Source organism: Eleutherodactylus coqui, chromosome 1 (genome assembly GCF_035609145.1).
Source record: "Eleutherodactylus coqui strain aEleCoq1 chromosome 1, aEleCoq1.hap1, whole genome shotgun sequence".
NCBI classification, from domain to species: domain Eukaryota; kingdom Metazoa; phylum Chordata; class Amphibia; order Anura; family Eleutherodactylidae; genus Eleutherodactylus; species Eleutherodactylus coqui.
In genome coordinates, this window is record NC_089837.1 from 53,047,572 (window position 1) to 53,066,434 (window position 18,863).

Genomic DNA, 18,863 nt, shown 5'->3' on the forward strand with positions numbered 1-18,863 from the left:
TGGCCACCATGGAAGTTGAATTCTTATATTCCAAAAACCCACACGAAGATGGACTGACCACCTGCCAGGCACACCTTGAGGCCAATGGGTTTGCCCCTGAATGCATGTTGCAACTTACGAGATTCATTCTCACACACAATTATTTCTCCTTTAGCAATGAGATTTTCCTGCAACTCACCAGAATCACTATGGGCAATAAAATGGCAATGCTAAAAGCCAACCTTTTCATGGCAAAACTGGAGAGTGACTTACTGGCCTCCTGCTCCAGCAAACCATTGGCCTACTTCCACTACATTGATGAAATCATAGTCATCTGGACCAACAAGAGCTAATAAAATTCCATGAGATATTTAATGCCTTCCATCGCACCATAAACCTGACATTAAGCTACTCATATACTAAAATCAACTTTTTGGACACCACCACAAAAATTTCAAACAACTCAGTACACACATCCCTATACTGAAAACCAATTGACTGGCCCACATACCTGAGATGGGACAGTTTCCATCCTAAACAAATCAAAAAGTCATTGTCTACAGCCAGCCCATCAGATACAACCAGATCTGCTCCAACCCAACATGAACATATATACCATCTTAAAAGTACATGTTTAGATCAGGGCTACCAGCCCCCCTCAATTGATGACCAAATGACCAGAGCACCAGGATATCCAGAAATCAACTAATTCAATACACAGAGAAGGAGGAAAACGACCATGTAGCGACCTACAATTCACAGCTAGAGGTGCTAAGGAAAACCCCAAAGAAACTCCATCATACCCTACACAAGGATGATCGTCTGAAAACCATATTCCAGGACCCTCCCTTTCTCTATTACAATAAACCTCCAAATTTGAGGAACTTTATAATCAGGAGTGCATTGCTCTCTGACACACAAAAAGGAACTTATCCCTGCAATGTAAGAAGCTGTAAGAAATGCTCAAATGTACTGATTGCGGACAGTATACAAATCCCCAACGCACAGCAGGACTATAAGATCTCTCTGTGATTGTTCTCAGCAAGAGTAACCAAGTAATCTTGTAAATATGATACCTCCTAATGGCTAACAAAAATACATGATGCTAATGCAATAAATATTGCCTTGACGAAGAACACTGAGTAGGTTCGGAAGTTAGCATTACCATCATATATTTTTGTTAGCCATTAAACAGTATCATATCTACACGATTACTAGGTTTCTCTTACTGAGAACGATCACACTTTGCTCTAATGGTCAACACCGTACCAAAATCAAGATCCCTGGGACATTCACATGTTCCACGTCCAATGTTGTGTACATGATCCTATCCGGTAAATGTTCTGTTGGAGGGCCTTTTTGTTGGAGAAACAGGACAAAAACGGTAAGTGAGAATGAGGTCTAACCACCACACAATTAAAGAAAGACAAAATTACCTTTGGCCAAGCACTTTTCTAGTCCCAGACAAAACATAGAACACATGAAAGTCACCATATTAAAAGGACATTTCAAGTCACAAAGCCATAGAAGAATTTGGGAGTACAAAGTTCTAACAACTTTTGACCCTTTTAACAGAGTGATAAAGTCTTCAAGAGGATTCATGTGTGACTTGAAAGTATGAGAAATCAGTAACAGAGATACCACTCTGGCCTGGTGACCCTCTAACACTAATTCAAAGAGCATAAAACCCTCACACCTTTATCAGTGGACTATTTAAGTATTTATTTATTTCTCTACTCATCCTGCTGTGGTATTCTTTTAAGTGCAAATTAATCACATCCATGTCTGTGCCTTGTAATAGGTATGTGTGTATTTATATGCATGCCTCCTTGGATCTAGTTCATTATGTTTGAGGAAGAATCCTGAGAGGCTCGAAAGCTCGCTATAACATAATGTATATTTGTTAGCCATCAAAAGGTATCATATCTACAAGATTACTTGGTTTCTATTGCTGGGAACAATCACATCGGGCACTATGGGTGACATTATTACTATCTGGGGAATTATAAATGGAAAAAGTCTTTGCAGCTGTGAAAAAAAGGAGGGTACTGGAAAAGTGACCAGCCAAAGATCTCTGTGTGTCATATTCTGTAGAGACAATTTATAGTCAGGAGAAATTAATATGGGGGTCTGGAACAGATGGAGAAAAGGGAAACTGAATGACTTCAGTTGGAGAGAACATCACCTGTGATCAATGGATATAATATTTTTGTGTGTGATGGGGTGATACAGTCTGCATTGGGACTAGTGACCTTGATCTATAAATGCACTATGAATAGGGCCTCATTTTTTGAACATTACATTTTCTTTCAAAATTAAATTTTGAGAGTTTGTACAAAGGAAAAAAATCTAAAGAATTAAGCAACATTTTTCTGGGCCCACTTTCTCTAAAGCCATCCCTGATTACACTTTTGGCCCTGGCCACTGATGCAGATATCCAGCTCTGCTGTACTGATAGTGGGCCTGAGGATCAGCTTATTAATAGGGATATGGCTGATAAATTATTGATCTACTATCCTGAAGTTAGATTGTCAGTAGTAAATGCCTGGTATTCCTCTTCAATTACATATGAGTTATATTTCAATAAAGGTTTAATTTTCTTTATCCTGTTTGTACTTGATGGTGACACACTGCTAAACCCTCATCCCTGGAGGACTTCATGGGCTGAGTATCTGGATAGCATACACCTATCGGGTTTATACTATGTAAATTAGAACTGGTAAATAAACCTAACTAGCTGGATCCAGACTACTTTCCAGTCACAATCTAAACACTACCAGAGGCTAAAAGAGAACTCTTATTGGGACCATTGCAGGAGCTAAGGTAAGACAGAGAGAAAGAGACATAAGAGAAGTGAGATAGAGAGATGAGAGATGGATAGATAGATAAATAGATCGATAGATGATGTCGATGAACAGAATTTGTCATGTCAGACTATTGTTAGTGCATAGCAATAACTCACTGAGGTAATGTAGTCGGTTAATCTGCAATTCTATATAGAATGCAATGCTTTTGTTATGGGTTCTACCTAATGACGAACCTAGCTCTGTTACTCTACATGCATCAGATGTTGTTTGTCACCTGTTGTTGTTGTTAGCCGTTAAGTCCTTTACGACCCTCGGCGACCTTAAAGGGGAGCTCCCTCCATGTTTTTCGGTTTTGCACTGCTTCTTTCAGTTCTGTGATATCCATGCCAGTATCTGCTCTGCCAGTATTGGCCATCGTGTCATTTGGTGGCCCGGTCTACTTTTCCCACTGATCTGTCCAAGCATTATAGATTTTTCTAGCAACTCTGCTTGCATTACATGGCCGAAATATGTGAGCCCGGTCATCTTGCTTTCCAGGGATATAGCCCCCTTGTCAGGTCTTATATGAGTCAGGACTTCTCTGTTACTCTTGCCATCCAGGGTATATGAAGCAGATTTTCAAAGCATAGATTCTCCAGCCTGGTCAATTTTTGAGCCAAGCAAGATGAAGTATGCAATCACATTTATATCTGTCTTTCCATAGTAACCTTTCCCGGCACCATGAACCTCTCTGATTCCACCACGTTGGTTCTGTCTGTCCTTCTGTGCTTTTTTGTTGGCCTATTTTTCTATGGGCAGAAAAGAAGTACTAAATATAATCTGCCCCCCGGACCCAGACCGTTACCCATCATTGGAAATCTGCACATTCTGGACCTAAAGAAACCGTATCAAACACTTCATCAGGTAACATTCAGATTGTATGACTATTATATCCTGAAGGGTTCGGGAGGCAGGAGAATATAATAAGCTGCATACAGTATAGAGAGTAAGTATTTATAGGGATTATCCACTATATACAGTACAATTCCTTTTAATAAAAGGGTCAGACAACAGCAAGCTGATCAAAGGGTCTCCCAGCTGTAATAATAATGGAACCTGATAACAAGTGCTTCATTTCCTTGCAGCTCCACCAGATGGAAAATGGAGCATTACACAATTTTTAGTGAAATGTACCTCCATGTATCGGATGTACATGGTGGGTCCTCCAGAGCAAGAAATACTTTGTAGCCATTTTTAGGGCTCTTTTACATACATGGAATTGTTGGCAATGAAGAGTGTCAATCAACAAGCATGGTGCTCATCTACCGGACCTTCACACAAGCCAATTCAGGTTTTATAAGGGAACAAATGAACATTTGTCCTTCATAGAGTTTTATCATCCTTGACATCCCCGTTTTACAGTAGGAGATGTTGTACTAACAACAATAATTGTTTGCGCAGCATAAAAAATATGAACAGGCTTTTGCTCCTTTGACACATAACCAGCAGTACCTTCACATGGCCTGTTAATTTGTCATCTGTTATTGGACTCTTCACCAGTTTGGACATTGTGTAAATGAACTGTTCTCCAGTATTGACGAACAGGAAACATACGCTGTTCAGCTGAATATGTTTCTGGCACACTGAGTCAATCACCTATGTGGGGGTTGCATCTCAATGTCATTGGTGAAGTCTACTTTGCTGTAAGGTGTGATAGTACAACAAACATAGGGAAAGATTTATAAAACTGTCTCAAGCAAAATAACTTTGTTGCCCATGGCTTTAATTCTTTATAATCTTCTTGAAAGATGAAAGCTGATCTGTGATTGGTTGTTATGATGAGTTTTCCTGAAATTGCTCCACAATCTTCATCCAGGTCAATTCTCAGAGGGAACTAGACAAACATTACAAAGTTATTGAGGAATACTTGAGTTTCCTAGTAAGAGATTCACCTGTACAGTATGTATTTTTATGCTTTCCATTTTAATTGGGCACTGTAATTTACAGGTTTACAGTCTGTTCAGAAGGAATCGTAAAAACCAGAAAGGGGGAGGGGTTTGTTTTTATGAAAAAATTCTGATTAAAGCCTACACAGAAAAGGGTTCTTTACTGTAAGAGCAGTGAAACTGTGGAACTTTCTACCTGAGGATGTGGTGATGGCAAAATCCATAGAGGAGTTTAAGAGGGGACTAGATGCCTTTCTAGAGCAGAAGGATATTACAGAATATAGACATTAGGTGATCAGCGGGTTTGTAGTTCCGGGTCTACAGTCAGGTAGGAACTATCAAGGTTGATCCAGGGATTATTCTGATTGCCATTATGGAGGCAGAAAGGAATTTTCCCCCAAATGGGCTAATTGGCTTCTGCCTCTTGTGGTTTTTGCCTTCCTCTGGATCAACTAGAGGGTGGAAATAAGCTGAACTAGATGGACATTGTCTTCGTTCAGCCTAACATACTATGTTACTATGTTACGGTTATCTTCAAGTATATGTTTTACGTCGATTATAGCTGTACAACACCCTCTGGGGTGGGTGCTTCATCTAACATTTACAATGGGATCCCTATTAAAAATCACTAGTTGCTACATACAGGCATCATAATCACATGTACTTACTTGTGCTGATAATAACGCACAGGGTTTGGATGAGAAAGATGTAGATTTGTTTCGAATATTGTAAATTCATATAGTCAATTGCTGAATAAAGGAGACTCTCCTAGCGAGCAACTGTTCATGGAAGTCCCACTTTCAAGACCACCACAAGATCAGCTGCTATTGGTGGCCCAAATGTACTCATGAATTATAGTTTTCTTTAGCAAAACTCTTAATGGGCTCCACTGCTCACTAAGAGCACTGCCAAACGTACTATATGTTTATGTGCACCATCCCAGCCTTAAACCCAGAATGATAGCTTTATCCCACTTTACTTTGCAGCTCTCTAAGAAGTATGGACCGGTATACACGATAAAACTATGGGAAATGGAAGCTGTTGTACTGTGCGGATACGAGGCAGTGAAAGATGCCCTTGTCAATCATGCAAATGAATTTTCAGGAAGAGCAAAAGTGCCACTTATGGATGAAGTAACAAAGGGATACGGTAAATATCTTGTTATTAACACTGATTGGTAAATTGATTTATCCTTCTTGCTCTTTTCAGTCCTGAAAGGTTGTCCGATTTCGAAAACCTCGAATTGTGGGGAGGGTGGGGGTTCCAATTTATAATACTCCAACAAAAACTTGTATTACTGAAAAAAGTAGCGCTCAGAGTCTTGATTTGGGAACACCCACCCCCTTACTCTGTATGCTCAACCTCACCTACTAGTTCATATAACAAGCTTGTTGACAACAAATCTTAAATCGCAAATCACTACAGCATTGGTTGTACTGTTTCTTAAAGGGGTATTCCAGTTATGCAATGCTCATGTCGAATGAATGATAATGATAAGTTTGCAATGTGGGTCTGCTTTGGAACTTTTCTGACTCTAGCTGTAAAAGCCATTACCTTCTGCTGACACTTGAGAAGTGTTTATTCACAGGTTGCCCTCAATAAAACCTGTCGGCATTCCAGCACTACAAGTCATACTTTCTCAGCAGGGGTGGAGCTTAAGGCTCAGGGGCCCAGGTGCAAAATGTATGCTCTACCCCTACCCTCTTACCACACTTGATAATTGCTGGCCATAGTCTGCTCGTAGCTTTCAGTAGCATCACTGGGTCTCTCAGGAGGCCCATCCATGCAACACTATCAAGCAGGAAAGTTGCTAAAGTACGAAATGAATAGGGGCATGAGCTCCAAAACTCAACATCCTCCCTCCTACACTAGTAAAAAAAATATGCACCCATATTCATCTATCTATGATCTCACAGGCACCATATCTACAAGACAACTTTTTTAACAGTGGGCTTAGTTACATCCAGCAGTTTAGCTCTAGGGTCTAGAATACCTCAAAATAATGCAGTCACCATATAATAGTCAGACAGCGGCTCTACACAGTGATAGTGATTACACTGCATTTAGGGTTACTTTACAAAGGACGACTGTGGGGACCATAAACACATGACAGCTGTCCCAATGACTATTGTTCCTTTCATACAGCAGTGATAGCCATTCAGTAAATGGTGGCGGAGTATGAACTGTGAACAGCCAGTGATTCAAAGATAAATAACTGATTGTTTGCACCGACAGCAAGTCACCCAATAGTCATTTAGTTTCAATGAGCCAAAACAAAGTGACTAGCAACTACAGAGCAATTTCTTGCTCAATACCTTGTTGGATTCCATGTTTGCACAAGACAACTATCTCTGAAAATCGCTCATTTGATTGTTTGTTTTTTTGGGAGGGTGGGGGGAACTGACAGCTATCTTGTGTAAAACTTCTCTTACCTCCAGTGATCATAGGTGACATCTTTCTATTATTTTTCATATCAGTATCCATCTCAAAGTTATCCTCCAAGACCTAAACCATACAGCCTGCAGGCATCTGTGTTTGCACTCATACCTAAACCATACAGCCTGCAGTCATCCGTGTCTGCATCCATACCTAAACCATACAGTATGCAGTCTTCTGCATCTGTATCTTTACCTAAACCATACAGAATGCAGCCATCTGTGCCTGCACGTATACCTAAACCATACAGTATGTATACCTCTGCATCTGTATCCATACCTAAACCATGCAACCTGCAGTTATCTGTGCCTGTATTCATACCTAAGCTGTAGTGTCCCAGAACCAGAGTCCCTGTTATACCCCAGTGCCAAGTTGTTGTACGGTTGCATAAAGCAAATTTTTCACATGCATAATTAATATTGCTTGAATCATGCATTGCACTGCCTTATATTTGCACAACCTTGCATAAGCTCAGGCTATGCAGAGATATAAGGGTTAAATTGTACAGATTAAGTGTGATTTTGGTTATCAAGAAGACCCTCAGCAGATTTTGCAAAGTTTCACAATCCCTCAGGAATGTTGAAGGGACCCGACAGCAGGAAGAGTGAGTTGTCTCTTGAAGGGGAAAGGGAGAAGAGTAACATGTGAGCTCAGAACAAAGACCACAGAGGGAGGGATCCTGGAATCTTAACCCACCCTGCCATTTTCAGGCTATGCTGATTTTGTGCCAGTCGACGCTGTGAAGGGAATTACTATATCATGAGCTCTGAGGAAGAGGGCTGAAGCTAGACAGAGAGGATAAGATGTACAAGGACCTCTCTGCATCTGCTGTTTTCTAACCTTCAGCGGAAACAATGTTAGTCAGCTACTACGCTTACAAATCATCCACACATGCGTCCTTCCAGGTATCGCTTACAGAACTGAATTGTGAGTAACAAGTGGATATTGTGATGTGATTTGAGTGGAGCCCCACAGCAGAGACTAATTCAAATTGGACTGTGCATGTTAAGAATTGAATCTGTTAGCAAAGATATTCCTGCTACCAACCGAGTAAGAGACATTCCAAAGAACATTGTAGGCAGTCATTTTAGTAACTTTGGTAAAGCAGTCACCTTTATAGTCACGATAACCAAATGATCATTCATCTACTGTTGTTTGTAATAACTCACATTATGCTATAACGGACTGTGGTAACCTGGAATGTACATAACCAATTGGAGTAAAGTTTAAAGTTGTTTCACGAAATCTCAGTGTCAGAAGTGAATCCTGCACTCCGTATAACTGAAGCAGCTCCCTTGACAAAAGGGTATGGTGTCGAGCCTGGGACACTCAGGTTAGTGAAGCCACCCTGGCACGTAACATAAGAACTGCAGACCACTGCTACCCTGTTGTATTAACGCCCGATGCACCACTAAACCATATAGTATGCAGACATCTGTACCTGTACGCATACGTAAACCATACAGCCTGCAGTAATCTGCACTTGCACACATACCTAAACCATACAGCCTGTAGTCATCTGTACCCATACCTAAACCATACAGCCTGTAGTCATCTGTACCCATACCTAAACCATACAGCCTGCAGTCATCTGTACCTATACCCATATCTAAACCATGCTGTGTACAGCTGCAAAACAAATTTTCATACATGATCTTGCCCCTTGGCATACAGAATCTTGGCATGTATTAGGCGTGCATGCATGCCAAGATATCAGCAAATAGGCATGTCATTCTACTAACATGTTCACCAATGATAGTGCCCCCCACACAGTAGCCCGAGGAATGATAGTGCCCCAGACAATAGCCCCAGCAATGATAGTGCTCCCCACAGAGTAGCCTTAGCAATCACAGCCCCCCCCCCCACACACACACACACAGTAGCCCCAGCAATGATAGTGCCTCCCGCACAGTAGCCCCAGCAATGATGGTGCCCCCCCACACAGTAGCCCCAGTAATGATAGTGTCCCCCACACAGTAGTCCCAGCAATCATAGTGCCCCCACACACAGTGGCCCCAGCAATGATAGTGCCCCTCACACAGTAACCCCAGCAATGATAGTGCCTGCTACATAGTAGCCCTACCAATGATAATGCCCCCGATATAGTGGCCTTAGCAATTATAGTGCCCCCCACACAGTAGCCCCAGCAAGGATAGTGCACCCCAAACTGTTTTTCTTCACCTCTTCTGGCTGGGGATTGAAAAATCCCCACCTCCTGGAAGCACTACCTCTGAGTGTCTGATGCTTAGGAGGCCTAATAGAAAATAGTGATGCAAGGAACATCTGAAATGTAGGACAGGATAAGAAGGTAATTGCTGCATGATTTGTGCCCACAAATAACTGTGTATAAAATGGCGCAAACATGCATACATGTCTATAAGTTTTGAAAATTTGCTTCACAACCAGAATACCCCTTTAAAAGGACCTGTTCACATGATGCTGTGCAAAATCATTTTGTAAAATGATTGTCAGGTAGACAGAAACTGAACAAATCCACTATGGACATTCAGTACCATTCACATTCGTCATAGGACGTTTCCATTCAGCCACTGAGTGTCGTTTTGCTGCTACTCTAATTTACTGATGAGAATGAGCCCTAACTGTAGATTAGGTAGCAACAAGTATGGCAGCAATATTTGCACAACTATTTGGAATTATTTATACAGATTGCAGATAGAATGTAACAGTCTCTGTACAGTACAACGCAACTCCGTATTTGGCAAAGTTTCTCGTAAGTTCACTTGGCTGTATAAATATAATGTCAGCATCCGTCACTTCTTACACCAGTTCCTTGCTCCGTTAGATTCATGCTGTCTTTTATCACTGATGAAACGTCCAATATAAAGTCGGATTTTCTCTTATGTTGCTGCTTTGTTTTGCGGCTCCTAATCTGTGTCACCACTCTAGTAAATGGTTGGTTTCTGTTCCTTAAGCCAACTCTGGCAGTACTACTACCGGAATACTGCAAGTGATCGTTGGTGGCCGCACACGGCAAACTCTCGCTCTTCTAACACCTTCACGTCTCACTTCTGGACACTCTCTTACTTCACAACACTTTATCTGTCCAGGCTAAAACTCCTTCCCCAGTTGTCTAGATTAGATTTGTGGCGCCCTCTGTTGTGGGAAGCAGGAACACCTGATCTTAGTGTTACAGATGTGACTTCCCATGTTATAACACAATGTGTATATATTTGGCATCATTCTGCACAGGAGAATTATAAGATTACATTTTTAGCGTAAATATTATTCAATGGACAAACATCCTTAATCCCTTTCCATCAATGGATATACCATGATGTCCTACTATGATGTTCTTGCTGCAATAGGACATGATAGTACTTCTAGCAGATAGCATGCACTTGCTAACCTGGGATTAGTGTAAGGAAATTGAAAATCTATAATCCTACAACAGGAATGATGAGAGCCATTGTGGTAACATTTATGAATTCCTACACCAGGAACACCAGTGTGGCTTTCTTCTAACATATCTAAATGCTAAGAAGACAATTTTTGACTATTGGATCTGTAGGGAAAATGTTGGTCACCATCTTGTATGTCTATCATTTATTCCTTGTGTCCTCAGGCGTTATTTTCGCTAACAATGATAATTGGAAATTGGTGAGACGATTCACTCTGGCAACACTCCGAGATTTTGGAATGGGGAAGGAAACCATTGAAAATAAGATTACTGATGAATGTGGTTTTTTGGTGAAGAAGGTCAGATCTTACAAAGGTTGGTGAACGGTTCCATTATATTTTATTGTGTGTGGTGCATCTTGAATTACAATTACAATTACTACACTATCCAACCAAAAATATTTGGACACCTGGGCTAAAATCAAAATTAATATTTTTTTTACATATGTTAATACTTCGTGGGGCTTCCTTTGGCCCTAATGACATTGGATAGTCTCTGTGACAAAATTTTTACTAACGGTTGATACAATTTAGCTGAAATTCCTCTCCATTGATCTGCTAAATTCTCTCAAAGAATATGCATCAGACGGTTTACAATGGTGCAACAAGTGTCATCTTAGGAGAGATGAGCAATGTAAGAACGTTCCATGGAGTGACAAACAACTCTACTTCATCTTCAGATCATATGGACGTACCTAGGTGTAGAGAATGCCTAGGGAACGCCTATATTCTGAGTATGTTGTGCTGACAGTAAACTACAGCAGAGGTCCCTTTATGGTCTGGGGATGTTGGTTGTAGTGACAAGAATCATAAACTCAGAGGTATACCTTGGCATTATAAACAATAATGTGCTGCTGATAATGTGGAAATACCCTGGGAATGGTCAGTTGAGAATATGGATCTTTCACGATTGGACAGGCCTGCACAAAGTCCTGACTAAACTCTACTGAACACCTTTGTAACAAACTGGAACATTGTTTCAGGAAATACGAACAGCGTCCATGTTCTTTGAGAGAACCTGACAGATGTTTGCAGGATGAATGGAAGAAAATACCAGCTGAAGTTTACCCGGTGTTACAAGAAAGTATGCCACGGAGAGTATCCAATGGCATTAATGTATGTAAATAAATAGTAGTAGCTAATTTTATCTGGGGTACAATGGGCTCAGCAAATGAGATTATTCTGAAGGTCCATCATCCATCTAAGATCTCCGTGATGTACTGTATAGTCACTTTCAGATGACTATGTTTTCTAACTGGCCTTGTTATGGCAGGTTTCTGTTATCACATTAGTACTTTCAACACTTGGATAATCAGTGCAACCTTGTTAGTAGCCTTTCAGTATATTTACTCAGCAAGGATTTCTCAAAGTGAACTTGAAAGTGATGTTGTTCTAGTTGGATTTACACTGAAGACCACCTTTAAATAAGGCCAGTATGCTTAAAAGAATTTGCCAGAGTTAGAAAAATATCCTGCTTTTGCTTAAACGTGGCTGAGCTGCAATCCTAGATAGTGTCACTCTACTTCATAAGATGTGTTTAAAAAAAAAAAAAAAGTCTCCCATGGGGCGGGACTTTTACAAAACCAGTCAAGAGTTTTAGAACACCAAGTTTTCTAGTTTTTATTGATAGTTACACTGTTTCAATCTCAGATGTTTATTTGTTCTATGATTTCATTTCAAAGTACAAATTAAGATGAATAAAAATAATGGATTCACTTTGTTTCACCAATTGAAATCTAAAATTTTGACTCTTCAAATCTTCACAGTAGCCACCTCTAGCTGTTATGACAGCTCTACACAATTGAGGTATTCTTTCTATAACTGTATTCAGATATTGTTCAGAAATGTCTTCCCAACATTGTTGCAGAAGTTCCCACAAATGTGCTGCACTTATAGGTTGCTTTGCTTTCATACTTCTGTCCAGGTAATCCCAAATGAGCTCAATGGGGTTGAAGATGGGAGACTCTGCAGGCCATTCCTTAGAAGAAGAAGCCTGCCATCTTCTTCTTGTCTTCTTAAGTAGTTCTGACATAACCTAGAAGTGTATTGTGCATCACTGTCTTTCTGAAAGGTAGATACCAGAACGTATTGCTGTGGTAGTCCTTTTGATTCAGTGTGCCAGTCACCCTGTGCAAGTTGCCAACTCTGGATCCAACAAAAGAGCCCCAGACCATGATGTTTCCTCTTCCATGTTTGACAATTGGTGTTGCACACTCAGTAACCACCCTTTGATCGACTCAACAGCGTACAAAAACCCTGCATGATGTACCAAAGATATCAAATTTTGATTCTTGGACAGAGCCTTGTGGTAAACCACTCGAGACATTCTTTCAGTTGAATGTGCAGCTATTTATGACTACTCAATCAATTGTGAATCCACTTAAAAGTTGTCCCATATTTAGTCATTTTTTCTACAAGGATAGTCTGAGATACTTTGTCAAATACTTCACTTAACTCAAGATCTACTATATCTACTGCATTTCCTTGATTAACCCAGTCTGTGATTATGTCATAAAAGGAAATTAGATTAGTCTGGCATAGCCTATTTGTTACAACCCCATTCTGGCTCTGGTTAATTATTCCATTCTCATCCAAATATTTGCATACATACTGTTTAATAACTTGTTCAAAGATCTTTCATGTATAGAGGTCAGACTCACTGGCCTGTAGTATCCTGGGTCTACCTTCTTCCCTTTTTTGAATATAGGGACAACATTTGCCCTTCTCCAATCTCAAAGATTATGGCAAGTGGTTCAGAATGTAATTCATCTGGACCTGAAGACTTGAATTCATTTAAGTTAACTAAGTGTTCCATTGTCATCTCTCTGCTTAAAGATAGCTTGCATTTTTAAATTTGTGATTGGTGCCTCTTACTCTTCTACTTTCCTTCTGAATTGTTGGTTTTGTTCTTTCTGTGTCATTTGTCTGCACATGTATTAGTAGGAATGGGTAGTGGTCTGTAGGACTGAAGAGTCTAGATAGCCCATCAGGCACATATTTGATTTGTGCACCAGGAAGAGAGCACATTTCTGAGGTTTTATCAGGTCTGCAGACAGCTGCCTCTGTGCCTTTCATTAGGGAATCTCCTAAAGCCACCACTCTACTTTTCTTCTTCACAGCAACACTTCTTTTTCTCCATCCAAGAGGATTCCTTGAATAGCACAGGGAAGATCCGTTGACATTGCACTGACTTTCTGAGGAAATAGATATGGGATAGGAATTTAAAAGTTTGGGCTTCTCAACATGATTTTTAACTAAATTTACCATTTTCATTCTGTAAACGTCATATATAGAGATGAGCGAGCACCAAAATGCTCGGGTGCTCGTTACTCGGGATGAAATTATCGCGATGCTCGAGGGTTCGTTTCGAGTAACAAACCCCATTGAAGTCAATGGGCGACCCGAGCATTTTTGTATATCGCCGATGCTCGCTAAGGTTTCCATTTGTGAAAATCTGGGTAATTCAAGAAAGTGATGGGAACGACACAGAAACGGATAGGGCAGGCGAGGGGCTACATGTTGGGCTGCATCTCAAGTTCCCAGGTCCCACTATTAAGCCACAATAGCGGCAAGAGTGCCCCCCCCCCCCTCCCAACAACTTTTATTTCTGAAAAGCCCTCATTAGCAATGCATACCTTAGCTAAGCACCACACTACCTCCAACAAAGCACAATCACTGCCTGCATGACACTCCGCTGCCACTTCTCCTGGGTTACATGCTGCCCAACCCCCCCCCCCCCCCCCCCCCCCCGCACAACGCAGTGTCCACAGCGCACACCAAAGTGTCCCTGCGCAGCCTTCAGCTGCACTCATGCCACTCCACCCTCATGTCTATTTATAAGTGCGTCTGCCATGAGGAGGAACCGCAGGCACACACTGCAGAGGGTTGGCACGGCTAGGCAGCGACCCTCTTTAAAAGGGGCGGGGCGATAGCCCACAATGCTGTACAGAAGCAATGAGAAATATAATCCTGTGCCACCGCCATCAGGAGCTGCACACGTGGGCATAGCAATGGGGAACCTATGTGCCACACACTATTCATTCTGTCAAGGTGTCTGCATGCCCCAGTCAGACCGCAGTTTTTTATAAATAGTCACAGGCAGGTACAACTCCGCAATGGGAATTCCGTGTGCACCCACAGCATGGGTGGCTCCCTGGAACCCACCGGCTGTACATTAATGTATCCCATTGCAGTGCCCATCACAGCTGAGGTAACGTCCGATTAAATGCAGGTGGGCTTCGGCCCACACTGCATTCCCCAACCTGACCGGGGTTTTTAATTCATAGACACAGGCAGGTACAACTCCCTATTGTGAAGTCCCTGTGGACCCACAGCATGGGTGGGTGCCAGGAAGCCACCGGCGGTACATAAATATATCCCATTGCATTGCCCATCACAGCTGAGGTAATGTCATGTTTAATGCAGGTGGGCTTCGGCCCACACTGCTTGGCCAGTCAGACTGGGGTTCTTTAGACGTGGACACATGCAGTTACAACTCCCTGTGGACCCACAGTATGGGTGGCTCCCTGGAACCCACCGGCTGTACATAAATGTATCCCATTGCAGTGCCCATCATAGCTGAGGTAACGTCCGATTAAATGCAGGTGGGCTTCGGCCCACACTGCATGCCTCAGTCAGACTGGGGTTCTTAAGAAGTGGACACATGCAGTTACAACTCCCTGTAGACCCACACCATGGGTGGCTCCCTGGAACCCACCGGCGGTACATAAATATATCCCATTGCAGTGCCCAGCACAGCTGATGTAATGTCAGCTTTAATGCAGGTGGGCAAAAAATTAATTGGATTACACTGTAGGCGAGGGCCCCAAAAAATTGGTGTACCAACAGTACTAATGTACGTCAGAAAAATTGCCCATGCCCAACCAAGAGGGCAGGTGAAACCCATTAATCGCTTTGGTTAATGTGGCTTAATTTGTAACTAGGCCTGGAGGCAGCCCAGTTAAAATAAAAATTGGTTCAGGTGAAAGTTTCAACGCTTTAATGAGCATTGAAACGTCTAAAAATTGTTTACAAAAATTATATGACTGAGCCTTGAGGGCCTAAGAAAAATTGCCCGTTCGGCGTGATTACGTCAGGTTTCAGGAGGAGGAGCAGGAGGAGGATGAATATTATACACAGATTGATGAAGCTCAAAGGTCCACGTTTTTGATGGTGATAGAGAACAATGCTTCCATCTGCGGGTGCAGCCTACGTATTGTTTAGGTATCGCTGCTGTCCGCTGGTGGAGAAGAGAAGTCTGGGGAAATCCAGGCTTTGTTCATCTTGATGAGTGTAAGCCTGTCGGCACTGTCGGTTGACAGGCGGGTACGCTTATCCGTGATGATTCCCCCAGCCGCACTAAACACCCTCTCTGACAAGACGCTAGCCGCAGGACAAGCAAGCACCTCCAGGGCATACAGCGCGAGTTCAGGCCACGTGTCCAGCTTCGACACCCAGTAGTTGTAGGGGGCAGAGGCGTCACGGAGGACGGTCGTGCGATCGGCTACGTACTCCCTCACCATCCTTTTACAGTGCTCCCGCCGACTCAGCCTTGACTGTGGAGCGGTGACACAGTCTTGCTGGGGAGCCAGAAAGCTGTCAAAGGCCTTAGAGAGTGTTCCCCTGCCTGTGCTGTACATGCTGCCTGATCTCTGCGCCTCCCCTGCTACCTGGCCCTCGGAACTGCGTCTTCGGCCACTAGCGCTGTCGGATGGGAATTTTACCATCAGTTTGTCCGCCAGGGTCCTGTGGTATAGCATCACTCTCGAACCCCTTTCCTCTTCGGGTATGAGAGTGGAAAGGTTCTCCTTATACCGTGGGTCGAGCAGTGTGTACACCCAGTAATCCGTAGTGGCCAGAATGTGTGTAACGCGAGGGTCACGAGAAAGCCATCCTAACATGAAGTCAGCCATGTGTGCCAGGGTACCTATACGCAACACATGGCTGTCCTCACTAGGAAGATCACTTTCAGGATCCTCCTCCTCCTCCTCAGGCCATACACGCTGAAAGGATGACAGGCAAGCAGCATGGGTACCCTCAGCAGTGGGCCAAGCTGTCTCTTACCCCTCCTCCTCATCCTCCTCATGCTCCTCCTCCTCCTCCTCAACGCGCTGAGATATAGACAGGAGGGTGCTCTGACTATCCAGCAACATACTGTCTTCCCCCGCCTCTGTTTCCGAGCGCAAAATGTCTGCCTTTATGCTTTGCAGGGAACTTCTCAAGAGGCATAGCAGAGGAATGGTGACGTTAATGATTGCAGCATCGCTGCTCACCATCTGGTTAGACTCCTCAAAGTTTCCAAGGACCTGGCAGATGTCTGCCAACCAGGCCCACTCTTCTGTAAAGAATTGAGGAGGCTGACTCCCACTGCGCCGCCCATGTTGGAGTTGGTATTCCACTATAACTCTACGCTGCTCATAGAGCCTGGCCAACATGTGGAGCGTAGAGTTCCACTGTGTGGGCACGTCGCACAGCAGTCGGTGCACTGGCAGATGAAACCGATGTTGCAGGGTGCGCAGGGTGGCAGCGTCCCTGTGGGACTTGCGGAAATGTGCGCAGAGCTGGCACACCTTTCCAAGCAGGTTTGACAAGCGTGGGTAGCTTTTCAGAAAGCGCTGAACCACCAAATTAAAGACGTGGGCCAGGCATGGCACGTGCGTGAGGCTGCCGTGCTGCAGAGCCGCCACCAGGTTACGGCCGTTGTCACACACGACCATGCCCGGTTGGAGGCTCAGCGGCGCAAGCCAGGGGTCGGTCTGCTCTGTCAGACCCTGCAGAAGTTCGTGGGCCGTGTGCCTCTTCTCTCCTAGGCTGAGCAGTTTCAGCACAGCCTGCTGACGCTTGCCCACCACTGTGCTGCCGTGCCGCGCGACACCGACTGCTGGTGATGTGCTGCTGCTGACACATCTTGATTGCGAGACAGAGGTTGCGTAGGAGGAGGAGGAGGAGGAGGGTGGTTTAGTGGAGGAAGCATACACCGCCGCAGATACCACCACCGAGCTGGGGCCCGCAATTCTGGGGGTGGGTAGGACGTGAGCAGTCCCAGGCTCTGACTCTGTCCCAGCCTCCACTAAATTCACCCAATGTGCCGTCAGGGAGATATAGTGGCCCTGCCTGCCTGTGCTTGTCCACGTGTCCGTTGTTAAGTGGACCTTGGCAGTAACCGCGTTGGTGAGGGCGCGTACAATGTTGCGGGAGACGTGGTCATGCAGGGCTGGGACGGCACATCGGGAAAAGTAGTGGCAACTGGGAACTGAGTAGCGCGGGGCCGCCGCCGCCATCATACCTTTGAAAGCCTCCGTTTCCACAACCCTATACGGCAGCATCTCCAGGCTGATAAATTTGGCTATGTGCACGTTTAACGCTTGAGCGTGCGGGTGCGTGGCGGCGTACTTGCGCTTGCGCTCCAACACTTGCGCTAGCGACGGTTGGACGGTGCGCTGAGAGACATTGGTGGATGGTGCCGAGCACAGCGGAGGTGAGGGTGTGGGTGCAGGCCAGGAGATGGTAGTGCCTGTGTCCTGAGAGGGGGGTTGGATCTCAGTGGCAGGTTGGGGCACAGGGGGAGAGGCAGCGGTGCAAACCGGAGGCGGTGAACGGCCTTCGTCCCACCTTGTGGGGTGCTTGGCCATCATATGTCTGCGCATGCTGGTGGTGGTGAGGCTGGTGGTGGTGGCTCCCCGGCTGATCTTGGCGCGACAAAGGTTGCACACCACTGTTCGTCGGTCGTCTGCACTCTCAGTGAAGAACTGCCAGACCTTTGAGCACCTCGGCCTCTGCAGGGTGGCATGGCGCGAGGGGGTGCTTTGGGAAACAGTTGGTGGATTATTCGGTCTGGCCCTGCATCTACCCCTGGCCACCGCACTGCCTCTTCCAACCTGCCCTGCTGCTGCACTTGCCTCCCCCTCTGAAGACCTGTCCTCAGTAGGCGTAGCAAACCAGGTGGGGTCAGTCACCTCATCGTCCTGCTGCTCTTCCTCCGAATCCTCTGTGCGCTCCTCCCTCGTACTGACTCCAATTACTACTACCTGAGTGATAGACAACTGTGTCTCATCGTCATCGTCCTCCTCACCCACTGAAAGCTCTTGAGACAGTTGCCGGAAGTCTCCAGCCTCATCCCCCGGACCCCGGGAACTTTCCAAAGGTTGGGCATCAGTCGCGACAAACTCCTCCAGTGGGAGAGGATTCGGAACCATTGCTGCCCATTCTGGGCAGGGGCCCGAGAACAGTTCCTGGGATTCTGCCTGCTCCTCAGAATGTGTCATTGTAATGGAGTGAGGAGGCTGGGAGGAAGGAGGAA

General features: G+C 44.3%; 1 protein-coding gene across 2 annotated transcripts in view; it reads left to right on the plus strand.

Moving 5' to 3' along the window:
• The first annotated feature begins 2,742 nt into the window (after positions 1 to 2,742).
• Positions 2,743 to 18,863, plus strand: part of LOC136620953 (cytochrome P450 2K6-like) — a 56,198-nt gene continuing 40,077 nt past the window's right edge. The window contains exons 1-4 of one of the 2 annotated variants that reach the window (XM_066596071.1): positions 2,743 to 2,802; positions 3,490 to 3,689; positions 5,698 to 5,860; positions 10,731 to 10,880. In XM_066596071.1, the coding sequence (XP_066452168.1) occupies positions 3,507 to 3,689; positions 5,698 to 5,860; positions 10,731 to 10,880 (496 nt within the window). In that variant the 5' untranslated portion in view covers positions 2,743 to 2,802; positions 3,490 to 3,506. Of the gene's footprint in view, positions 2,803 to 3,489; positions 3,690 to 4,896; positions 5,003 to 5,697; positions 5,861 to 10,730; positions 10,881 to 18,863 lie in introns of those variants that run through there. The other variant, XM_066596081.1, reaches the window with a different exon arrangement.